At 42.0% G+C, this 12,969-nt stretch overlaps 1 protein-coding gene across 3 annotated transcripts in view; it reads left to right on the top strand.

Moving 5' to 3' along the window:
* The window catches only part of RNF182 (ring finger protein 182), a 66,064-nt gene extending 59,591 nt beyond the window's left edge, over positions 1-6,473 (top strand). For all 3 annotated transcript variants that reach the window (XM_005665588.3, XM_005665584.2, XM_013977437.2), the window contains one exon: positions 3,404-6,473. In XM_005665588.3, coding sequence (XP_005665645.1) covers positions 3,615-4,358 — 744 coding nt within the window. In that variant the 5' untranslated portion in view covers positions 3,404-3,614 and the 3' untranslated portion in view covers positions 4,359-6,473. The remainder of the gene's footprint in view (positions 1-3,403) is intronic.

A 12,969-nucleotide genomic window follows, 5' to 3' on the forward strand; every position in this document is an offset into this window, starting at 1 on the left:
TATTCATTGATAGAAAAATCGGGGCTATCAAAAGAGCTAAAATATTTATCCATGGATTTTTTTCCCCCTAAACTTTTTACTGTGCAAGATAACACCGGCATAGAAAAATGTCCTGCCTGGCAGTGTAGCACAGTGTGGACCCTCACAGGTGTCCCAGGTTAAAACAACCTTGTCAGCCTCTCAGCAGCCTCCCCCCTCCCCAAAGGCATCTCCTGCCCTTTTATGCTATTCACTTCCTGTTTATTCTTCTTAGTTTTACCACCTAAATTGCATCCCTCCTACAGCTCAGTTTTGCCTGTTTCTTGAGCTTTCCAGAAGTGGAATCATGAACTATCTGCTCTTTGGGGGATTGGCCTCTTTCACTCAACATCATCGTTGTTGTCCACATTTTGTGGAGTGAAGGCAGGGTGGGAACAGGCTGAATGGACCAAAGTAACAACTCCCATCATTTGTAACCCTCTAAAGCTACAGATTTTAGGTTACTATTCAAGTTCTTTGGGGCACGTTAGAATCATAATGAGACTGTAACCGTTGGTACCCGTCCCCCCAGAGGAGCAGTCACCATGCCATTTTATGCCATCCCAGCAGGAGACACTTGTGCAGGCTGCCTTTCCAGCGTTGCTACCAGAGCTCAAGGCTGCCCGCCAGTCTGGTGCAGAGTGCCACTTTCAGAGGCAGGATTTAATGAAGTATTTCAAGCTGATGGAGTGGGTTTGTTAGAATTGACCTTAGAGTTAAAGTAGGTATCTTTCTGATTGGATGTTTGAACATTTAGTATTTTCTTTGCATGTTACCAAGAAGCCCCCATATGAATTTTTATACATAGGAACATTGTGAGCATAATACCACTATATAGCTTAACATATGAAAAGGTATGATAGAGTGTTTCTGTGAAAAAGGAAAGCTTCATTTCAAATAATAGCTCAATATTGTCTAAGTGAATAACTTATGTTCCCAGAATTAGGAACTAAAGATTGTGGTTGGCCCAATGTAAAACATTCCTGCTACTCTTCTTCTAATGGTTGGAAGCCTTATAGAGAAAGTATCAGAGTAACCAGCTGATTGTCAAATGCTAAGAACTCTCACATACACATACGCCCTTCCAAATGTTTTTACTTGCCCCCAGTTTTACTGAGATTAATTAACATGAAGCCCTGTAAGTTTCAGGTGTACAGCATAAAGATTTGACTTAGGTCATTGTGAAATGATCACCATAACAAGTTTAGTTAATATCTGTCATCCACCATCTCATATAGATATAGAAGAAAAGAGAAAGAAAAAATGTTTTTTGGGCTTGTGATGAGAACTAAGATTTGCTCTCTTAACTTTGAATTACACCGTACAGCAGAGTCAACTCTAGTCATCAGTTTATGCATTATGTCCCTAGTACTTATCCTATTAATCAAAGCTAGTACCTTTTGACCACCATTCTCCCTCCCCCACCCCACCTCTGGGTAACCGCAAATGTAAAGTGATCTCTTTTTCTATGAGGTTTGGTTTTTTTGTTTTGTTTTGTTTTTTAAGTTTCCACATATAAGTGGGATCATGCAGTCCTGATCTTTGACTTATTTCACTTAGCATAATGCCTTCATCGTCCATCCATGTTGTTGCAAATGGCAAGCTTTCCTTCTTTATGGCTCAATAACATTCCATTGTAGATATGTGTATATTACATATGTATTCTTTTTTCACTTTTTATAAATTAATTTTTTTCCGTTTTTAAAAGTTTTATTGAAGTATAGTTGGTTTACAATGTTGGAATAATTTCTGCTGTATAACAGAGTGATTCAGTTATACATGTACACACATCCATTCTTTTTCAGATTCTTTTCCCATATAGATTATCCCAATATTCTGGGTAGAGTATATATATGTATTTATCCACCTATATGTATACTTCAACACTTAGGGTGGTTCTACATCTGGGCTCTTGTAAATAGTAAATAATGCTGCTGTGGGAGTTCCCATCGTGGCGCAGTGGTTAACGAATCCGACTAGGAACCATGAGGTTGCGGGCTCAATCCCTGGCCTTGCTCAGTGGATTAAGGATCCCGCGTTGCTGTGGGCTGTGGTGTAGGTTGCAGACGCGGCTTGGATCCCGCGTTGCTGTGGCTCTAGCGTAGGCCGGTGGCTACAGCTCCGATTAGACCCCTAGCCTGGGAACCTCCGTATGCCTTGGGAACGGCCCAAGAAATGGCAGAAAGACAAATAATAATAATAATAATAATAATAATGCTGCTGTGAACATGGAGGGGAAGATATCTCTTGGACAGAGCATTTTCATTGCTTTCTACCTTTCAGAACTGTTAGGGCAGCCTTCTGCTCTTATTGCTGGGGGGTCTGCTCAGAAATTCAAATACATTTTGGTATTTTTCCAAGCAAAACATAATTTAAGGCAAATCTACTACCCTCCTAAATCACATGTATTAAAGCAAAATAAAAATTATTTGCAGATTTCCCATATTGCTCTTCCCTCCCATTGGCACTAATAACTGAAAATGGACTGTGCACAAGATTTCAGCCTTCAGCCATCTGTCCAGTGCCAGTAGGAAAAGCAAACTAGGGGCCAGCATTAAGGGTTGTTGATTGTATGATGCTTTCTGTTCAGCATAAAGTAGGCAGGTGGATGAAGTTTGAGTCCTTCTCGATAGCCATGCATGCGCGATTCTTCCTGTCTGGAGACGTAACTGAGCTTGTGTTCTGTGTTTACTTCTCTGCTCTTGGGAGTTAGACTTGACTAGGTAATCGTGCTTATGTCCAGTGTCACATGCCTCATACTTCCTTAAGTGAATGTGTGTGTACAACCATAGTTTTTAAGACCAGTAGAGAACCAAAATTTTGAGGTTTAGTAGTCAAATGAGGAAGGCATTTATAACAGATTTCTTTACACCGGGGAGGTGAGAAAAGTCTGCTGTATTTAAATATGCTCATCTCTCTCAGAGTGCTTTCTGAAGACATATTTCAAACACTTACCCTTAAGGTTTTCCTTATTTTGTGTATTCTCAAGCACTCTTGAGGGTATTTAGAGAATTGGTATTTATCCCAATGATCCTCTGAATGAGATAGTCTATACTGAAAGGAGTTTAATTGCAAACGTAGCTATTTCTGAGAAGTGCCCCATTCTCTCTTCCAAGAGGCCAGAGTTTGTTATTGAGCCGCAGCCACAGTGCGCTGGAGTGTACACCATTAAGATTCTTAAATCTTTCTTTACTCTCGTATTTGTGGACCCAAACAGGCCAAGCCTGGAGATAACACTTTCCTATCCTGGGGGCAGACATGTGTGAAAAGATGAAGGGGATTTAACCTTTCAAGTCTACTGCTTCTAATCATTGAAGCTCAGAAAATTCCATAAAGCACTTTTCACGGAACCGTTCACTATGTTGGAATCTCTTTTCCTTTGCAGACCCCTTCATGAGGCCTTTGTAAATATGCATTTGAGACAGAGTGATATGTAGAAGCTGAAAATGCCTGGAAGATTTCTGTCCCTCCTTTTCCTGTCTGTTTGCGCCTCTGCCGATTGGATGCTATGATGTTCAGAGAGACAGCTTAATTAATCCAAGTCGTCCTTCAGCGAAACGCGCGCCTGGCGGGAGACTGAGCGCGCAGAGTTCAGGATGGCCAGCCAGCCCCCCGAGGACGCCGCCGAGTCCCAGGTCTCTGACGAGCTCGAGTGTAAGATCTGTTACAACCGGTACAACCTGAAACAGAGGAAACCCAAAGTGCTGGGGTGCTGTCACAGGGTGTGCGCCAAATGCCTCTGCAAGATCATAGACTTTGGGGACTCCCCGCAGGGCGTCATCGTCTGCCCTTTCTGCAGGTTCGAGACCTGCCTGCCGGATGACGAGGTCAGCAGCCTGCCTGACGACAACAACATTCTGGTCACCTTGACTTGTGGCGGCAAAGGCAGGAAGTGCCTGCCCGAGAACCCCACGGAGCTGCTGCTGACCCCCAAGCGCCTGGCCTCGCTGGTCAGCCCCTCGCACGCGTCCTCCAACTGCCTGGTCATCACCATCATGGAGGTGCAGCGGGAGAGCTCGCCGTCGCTCAGCTCCACGCCCGTGGTCGAGTTCTACAGGCCCTCCAGCTTCGACTCGGTGACCACCGTGTCGCACAACTGGACGGTGTGGAACTGCACGTCCCTGCTCTTTCAGACGTCCATCCGGGTGTTGGTCTGGTTGCTGGGTCTGCTGTACTTCAGCTCCTTGCCCTTGGGCATCTACTTACTGGTGTCGAAGAAGGTCACCCTCGGGGTCGTCTTTGTCAGCCTGGTCCCTTCCAGCCTCGTCATCCTGATGGTGTACGGCTTCTGCCAGTGCGTTTGTCATGAATTCCTCGACTGTCTGGCACCTTCCTCTTAATCGGCACAAAGAAATGTAGCAGACGTTGCCATGTTTGAAGTTAGGTCATTTAGCTCTTCTTTTCTCGCATATTCTGTGATCGGTGCCCAAGGCATGAACAGCCCATTGGGCATATGTTCGTGGTCCATTTTCCATCAGAAGGTTGATTCAGCTGGTTTTCCTGTCTGCTGGAAGTGAAAATGTTCGTTTCTACTTACGTTTAGCAAAAAAAAAAAAAAAAAAAAAAAAAAAAAAGGGCTATCAGCTAAGCCTCCCTAGAGTGCTTCTTCTGAGTCCTCCCAGAGAAAGGGCAGGTTTCGCTCTGAGCTGCTAGATGCACAGCAGGGGCCAGGCTTGTAATGCTGCAGTAGGGCTCTTTGTGGACCATTAGGCATGAATTGATTCCTCTTCTCATAGTCATTGAGAGCCTGGGATGGAGGGTGGACCCAAGGGGAGAGTAGCCCCCAAGACACGCCCTTTTGCACAGTGCGCAGCCCCCGCCCCGCCCCCTCAGCTGTTGGCATTTCCCTGGCTCCCCTTCCTCCCTGGTGCTGGTTCCTTCTGCGCATGCTCCTTGCCAAGAGGCCCCCCCTCACCTCTTGTGAGGTTTCAACTCTGTACCTGTTTTGGCACATTACTAAAGAGCATTAAAAATATTGAGGAATTTGCATCAGAGTCATCTGCAAAGCAGAGTGTGGTCATTTGTTTTTGAGACGCACCCTTTTGTCCACGTTTATTTTCTGCTCACCAGTTTTCTCTGAAATTGTCATGGAGCAGTTCTTGTTCCTGGGGATCTGATTTGAGTCTTTCCTTAAAGCGGTTTAGTTTAGCTTTTTTTTTTTTTTTTTTTCTAAAGCCACATTGTTCAGTCGGCGCCATCCCTCACTCTGAATGGGGTTCCATTTAAATTCGTTGCTGAGTTTATGAGGATTTTGGTTTTTTTTCCCATTGTATTTCAAATTCTTTTATGGACTTTTATGGACACTTTGGAGTAAATTTCGGCAGTGGAAACAATTCATGAGGTGTTCAAGCTCATGGTTTGATGTGCTGAGAATTTAAATATTTTGCCGTGTTCTCCTGAGCCGTTCCAAAACATGATGGTTTAGGTTTATGTATCCGACTGTGTTGCAGTAGGCCAGCCAAAGGGATGAGCAAGAAACGTTGGTGTTTCTTATTGAAAGCTGATGCCCGGAATTGAAAAGACCTTTAAAGGAGATAAATGGAGGGGCAGCGTGTGATCTAAGTGTTGCCATTCCTGTTAAGTCCCTTTTAGAATGGAGTCAAGTTCTAACGCAGTTTACTTCAAATAAAAGCATAAGCTATGTGACTTTAAGTTAATGAACTTTTTTGTCATGATGAAGGGGCGGTTGAATGTATATATTTGTGAGAAGAAATTGGTTAGCAGATTTTAGGTTTGAGGGAATGTCCACAGAAAATAGGCCAAAAAAAAAAAAGATATAAAAAACAGCTTTTTAGTCTAAAGCTCATTACTGATGATAAATATTTAAATATTTATAACTCGCTTTAGCAAAGGGCATTACTAAGACTACTTTACTTATTTGTGATGAAACATTTGTTGCGTGAACCTCGGTGGACCAGTTTCAATCTCTTTATTCAGGAAACCTTGACACTTATTTCTAGAATAGTAGTTTGACTTTAATTCTGTAACTACTAACTTTGAGTGAGTTTGACAGGAAAGTACATGTGGGGTGTGGAGCAATGAATTTAAGCCCCAATACAGCTAAATCCATTTAAGATTTCACAAAATCTAGGGTAGCTAGCATTGTGAATGCAATTTCCAAATATCTATTTGTACTTAAGAGTAAATATAATGTTTAGGAGATGTTTCGTGGTTTGGATTTATATATTTATAAGGATTTTAAAAAATGTTCATTTTGTCTGAAATGTAACATCAAATAAATTGAGTTATATGATGAGATTTCTAGAAAGCAATGGGTATGGGTACTATGTATTTTGCTTATTTGTATGTCTGCAGTGCTAAATTTGTGTCTCTCTTTGTATTGTGATAGTCTTTTTTTTTAGTTGTCAGTATGTTATTCGGGTATTAAAGAGTTTTAAATGTATGACAACAAGAAACTTTTCATACTCTTGAATTAAAAGAGGACAGCGCGACAATATTTTATTTATTGTGGTGATATTTGGTTTGTCCATTAAATTCCTATTATTCCCAAGCTAGAAGTTTGATTTTTCTAACTGACGGTTGAGAGTTGATTATTATTTTGGACTTGTGTTAACATTAGATAACTGCAAACATGAGCTTTCAGAAATATCAATTAAGCTAATATGAATGAAGATTCCAGAATTTTCCAACAAAGCTGATGTGCTCCATCCCGCTTCTAAAAGGGCTTCATACTTTTTTTTTTTTTTTGTCTTTTTAAGGCCACACCAGTGACACATGGAGGTTTCCAGGCTGGGGTTGAATCGGAGCTGTAGCTGCCAGCCTACACCGTAGCCACAGCAACGCAGGATCCGAACGGTGCCTCCGACCTACACCACAGCTCAGGGCAACTCCAGATCCTTAACCCACTGAGCGTAGGCCAGGGATCAAACCCTCATTCTCATGGATACTAGTTGAGTTCATTAACTGCTGAACCACCACGGGAACCCCTATACTTTTTTTTTTTTTTTTAAAGCAAGGAAGAAAAAAATAGCAAAGATGAAATAAAAACATTATCTTTGTAAATAAAATTTTTTAGATTTAATCTGATTTGTTTTCCAAATTTTGCCTAGCTGCTCAGGAAAATAGAATCAGTTTTGTTGGGCATTCACTAACTTTGTGTAACCTGGGCAAGTTTAAAAGAATTGCCTGATATTTAAATATGGCCAGTGTTGGGCAAAATAGAGATAATTTGTGAATATGTAGCAGTTTTATGCTTATGATAATAAGTTGGTACGATATGTTTATCAAAGTAATGGTTCCACTCACTTCCGAAATCTATATAAAGGAGAAAGACAATTACCTGTGCTGGTCATAACCTAAGGGTGTGAATTTAGGCTTATCTGCTGAGAGACCCTGAAATGATGTGCATTTGTCTGTTGGTAAAGAGATACTAGGCCTCAATGAACAGACCATTTTCCCAAGTGGTTATATAAATACATGTAAATGTTGAAATAATATATCATTCTCTATAATGGAAAAAAAAAAAGGGGGGGGAGATACTAGGCCTCAAGAACACCCTGAGTTTGAAGGAACTTCCTAATCTGCCAGCCAGATAGACATGCAAGCCAAAGAAATCCTTATTCATGGGCAAACTGATACAGTCGTTACAAACACAAGCTCTGTGAGTGCTGGGCTGCAGAAGAGATGGAAATTAGTTAACTTGAAAGTGTAATGGCAGCATTCGGGGGGATTTGTTCTTCTTTCACTCTTCTTGGTGAAAACAGATACTTAGTTCTTTTGAAATACTGCAGAAACACCGAAAATTATTCCAGAACCTTCCTCAAAACCAGGGAGTGGTTTGGTTCAAAGTAAGAGCCCTGAGGAGTTCCTGTCGTGGCGCAGTGGTTAACGAATCCGACTAGGAACCATGAGGTTGCGGGTTCGGTCCCTGCCCTTGCTCAGTGGGTTAAGGATCCGGCGTTGCCGTGAGCTGTGGTGTAGGTTGCAGACGCGGCTCGGATCCCGCGTTGCTGTGGCTCTGGCGTAGGCCGGTGGCTACAGCTCCGATTCAACCCCTAGCCTGGGAACCTCCATATGCCATGGGGGCGGTCCAAAGAAATAGCAAAAAGAAAGAAAAAAAAAAAAAAAAAGTAAGAGCCCTGAAAAAGTTTAACCATTTGCTCTTGAACCTTGAGTCTTGGATGTTTTCCACATCTCTACCCATTGTTAAATGTTTACTCTTTGCCTCAAATCTTTTCTGCATTTTTACACTTCTCTAAGATGCTAGAATATTGGGTCTTCCCTTACAAGTTGAGGTTTGTGTAAAAGAGAAGAAAGAGAAGGAGAATAATTATGGTGATAATGATAATGCAGGTAACAGGATGTGAACATTTGAGCAAATTCCAGTGAGTCTTGGAGACAATACAGATTCAGCTCAACTGCTCTTGTCGTTTAGATCTCTGTTATAATCCAAATCTAAATATACTCAGTGGTTTTGACATGAAGGTGCTTTATATTTAGGAATAAAAAAAAATCGAAACTCGGAGTTCCCATCGTGGCGCAGTGGAAACGAATCCGACTAGGAACCATGAGATTGTGGGTTCCATCCCTGGCCTCGCTCAGTGGGCTAAGGATCCCGCGTTGCTGTGAGCTGTGGTGTAGGTCGCAGACGCGGTTCAGATCCTGCATTGCTGTGGCTGTGGTGTAGGCCAGCAGCTGTAGTTCTGATTCAGCCTCTAGACTGGGAACCTCCATATGCTGTGAGTGGGGCCCTAAAAAGCAAAAAAAAAAAAAAGAAACTAAAATTATGTCCTGAGTATTGTATATTCTAAGTAGGAATAGGTGCTTATGCATTAGTAAAAGGGTTGAACCTGGATTTAATTAAACATTCAATTACATGGCACAATTCCTCTAAAGCGTTTTTAATTAATCAGAAGTTTATTAGATTTTCCCTTTAAGTTGAGATGGTTGGAATTTCAGAAGAGAAAAGAACATGCTCTGACTTAGTAGATTTTTTTTAGATCTTGGTTTGCCTGTGAAGTGGATGGTTCAGGCATGAAAGTTTTTTCATTGTTCAGATCTGTTTGCCTCAGATCAGCGGTCTGGCCTGACTTGGGTCTTTGGCATTTCAATAGCAACTGAAGCTAAAGGAATAGAGAAATGCAGAGGGAGAGGGAGCAGAGAGGACCAAGGCTGAGCTCTGAGGCTGTAACTTTGATCAGCAGAGGATCCCGCAAAGTGACTGCCTGGGAGCAGCCAGATCGAGGGGGTGGAGGGGACATGGAAACTGGAGACAGTGTGGTCCCCAGAGCCACGAGACAGGCAGTGGAATTAGGATGCCTGGGTGAACACAATCAGAAGCAGATTTCAGACTAGTCTACCAAAAGATTTTTCAAGCTTTTTTCATGAAGTTTTAAAATTATATAGAGAAGTTGAGAGGGTCCTATAATGATCACTAGTACACTAACCACAGAAGCCAACCTTTTATTATATTTTTTTCTTTCTCTCCCCTAAGAATAAGGGACTTATGCTAATTTGACAAAAATACCGTTATTGTATCTAACACAGTTAAAAATACTTTGCTACTGTCATTTAATATGCAGATTACTCTATTTTTTTCTGTTTGTTCCCAGAATATTTTTTTGGTTGAAAACACAAAACACAAACCAGGATCCAGTCAAGAGTCACCCACTGCATTTGCTTGTTGTGTATTTTATTCTCTTTCATTTGCGAACAGTCATGCCACCGTGTTTTCCCTGGAGATGGGCTGAAAAAGCAGGCTGGGTACTCTGGACAGTGGCCCACGTTCTGAATTTGTCTGACTTACAGACAAATGCTGGTGTTGAACTTGTATCACTTGTGTTTCCTGTAAACCGAAAGTTCGGTTGAGAAGTGTGACTGGATTCAGATTTAGGACAAGAGATTGTCTTTCGGATACTGCCGTGTACTCAGAATTGCGTCACATCAGGGGACAGGAACAGAAGTCTGCCCCATCATTTCAGATGCTGTCCCATCCCTCACTTAAGGTGGTAACCCCCAGGTCTCACCATTTCCTGTGCAATTAGCAAGTCATCTATGGGGGTGATACTTCGGCGTCATGCCAATATCATCTTTCCTAACAGTTTTTACTGATGGTCTTAGCATCCAGTGATGATCCTTACCGGAATCATTATTTCATTTTTCTGAAGATATGAAATTTAGTCTAATCTAGTGAGAACTAGCTTGTCTCTCACTGGAGGTTTTTAAGAGCTGGTGGTCTGGTGCCTCTTGGCAGGTGTGTTGTGAAGGGAATAGAATCATAGGAGCCTGTACCTGTCTAAAGCTTTGATAAATCTTAAGGTTGGAACGCATCATCGCAGTCATCTAGTTATTGAAGGAATAAACTGAAATATATAGTAGTCTTTTATTGCCTGAGGTATTTTCTTTAAGTGTAGAGAGGAAGAAATGACATTTTTAAAAAATCTGTAAATAATGCACTTGACTCTAGCCTCAAACTTTCAATGTACCACTTTTTCTTTTTTTTCTTTCTTTTTACGGCTGCACCTACGGCATATGGAAGTTCTCAGGCTAGGGGTCGAACTGGAGCTACAGCTGCCGGCCTACACTACAGCCACCAGCGACGCCAGATCCGAACTGCATCTGCTGTGACCTACATTTACACCGCAGCTTGTGGCAACACTAGATTCTTAACCCACATCCTCAGGGACGCTATGTTGTATGCTTAACCCACAGAGCCACAACAGGAACTCCCCACTTGGCTTTTTAACCATCCAACTGAAATGCGTCATTTTGTTCCTGCTTAAGTTGCTTAACCTGCTCTTGGTCCAATCAGGTTTGGCCTCCGTGTCATTTCTCTTGAGATTCCTCAGCCTCAATCTTTATCAGATCTTCTTGAAACTCTTCATTTCAGACAGTTCTGTTCTCTTATTATTCTAGTAATTAGTCCACTTCTGTTTATTCTTCAGAGTGATCCTCTTTGGTCAGAAAAATCTCTTGTTTATTGTGTGACCGCCCCCCTCCCCCACTTGGGAAAACTCCCCTAGGTGGCGGGTTCATTCATAACATTCACTGTATGTTCCCAGCCTTGAAATGGTTCTGGAGCTTTCTCTATGTGCATGCCTGTGTTTAGATTTTTCAGTCCCTTGAGTGGTAGATAGAATGCATGCAGAGCTTTTGCCAGCTCACATAGTACATTCTACGGTCTTTAGATAATGTTTTAAAATCTTTAGTAAGTATTATTTGTAGGTAAATTGTATGCTGTGCAATTCTAAACTAATGGCTTCCCCTGCTTCTTGCCGACACAGCTCTAATTTGGTTGAGCCCGTGGTGAATTATCTCTTGGCTAAATAAATGTATACCGACTTCGGTCAGATCATTCCGCGAGCTGGCTTAATGTCTCCAGTTCCTTCTCAGTGGTTTCCAGTAAATTAAGCTCTTCATTGTGTCATATCTATAGATAAGAAAGCTTAGCTTCTCAAGTGGAATTTTAAACGAATTGAAATAACACTTCTGCTATGAAATGTTATTTTTAATACTAAATAGTGTTATCCATCAATAAATGAACATCTGTTTTTGTTATGCGCCGAGCCAGAACTTCCCTCACTTTTCCTTTTTTCCCCCATTTCCTCTGATTTCTTTAATGCCATTTATGGAGGAACCTAGTGCTCCCCTCACTGCCACCCCTCCTCCACACGTCCTACACCCACACCCACACACACACACACACCCACACCCACACACCCCCACCCCCCCCACACACACACGTCTTCCCATTTTATGAAACAGATTTAAAAGAGAACCACATTAGTCTCCCGCCAGTTGGTAATTATCCATTTAAGTACCATTTAAAAATATTTGTGTGCCCTCCGACAGCTGCATTTATGACTTCTCATGGAATAATGGATTCAGCCGCTTGCCTGGGAGGTCAGATTTTCCTCCTGTGCAGAGAAATGGAGCCAAGGAGATGATCCTGCTCCATACAATGGGCCGGTGGTGACATTGCTTCCTTTCGATGTGATCGTTCAGTATATTCCAGCTAGAACGATGTATTTCTATGGTTAAATTTATTGTCATCACAGATGTCATGTTTAGTTAGCTTTAAAAATTATAAAATTATCCCCAGCTCCTAATTTGAGCCACTCTAATCACTAGTTGAAAGGGAACAAAATGTACCATAATTTTGTGGGATTTTCCTTCTGCTAAAGTGGAGGATGGAGTGACATGGCACCAGGAGACCAGTTATTGGAACCGAGGAGGAGGGTCACACCGCTGATTGCTTATTAATCCTCCTCCTCACCTGTAGCTTTATCTCCCAAGTGGGAACTTTGCCAGAGTTTTTGATAAAACGACCTAAAGATTCATTATTTAACCCATGTTATTGACTCCCTATTGTGCATATTATACAAATCTTCCCTGATTCTTTGACATAATATTCAGGCACGTCACCCTTTTTTTTTAATGGCTTAACACAGTAAAGATTTATTTCTCACTTTTGTCACCATCGGAGTCGGATAGTCAGCATGCAGTCTTCCAGTTAGTAATTCTAGTGCCATCGTGTTCTTGCATCTCCACTCAGTCCTTTGCATGGTCCCTGCCTATCACCATCCTAAGAAAGAGAAGTTAGAGGGGCAGCGGCCAGGTCAGTAGGTGGCATGCACTGCTTGTGCCTCTATTCTACTATCCAAACCAATCGGCTGCACAGATTTCTGTGTGTCTGCTAGGAAATTGGAAATGGTTCTTTTATTATTATTATAGTTGGCTTACAGTGTTCTGTCAGTTTCTGCTGTACAGCAAAGTGGCCCAGTTATACACACATGTATGCATTCTTTTTCTCATATTGTCTTCCATCATGTTCCATCGCAAGTGATTGGATATAGCTCCCTGTGCTCTACCGCAGGACCTCCTTAGACTTCCCTTGTGGCTCAGAGCATAACTACTCAGCGTTGCATGTTGCACTTTTTGGAAAAACTATGAAGACAATCGTGATGTTTGAAAAGGGTTTCTTATTAAAGT

This window comes from Sus scrofa, chromosome 7 (genome assembly GCF_000003025.6).
Source record: "Sus scrofa isolate TJ Tabasco breed Duroc chromosome 7, Sscrofa11.1, whole genome shotgun sequence".
NCBI lineage: Eukaryota > Metazoa > Chordata > Mammalia > Artiodactyla > Suidae > Sus > Sus scrofa.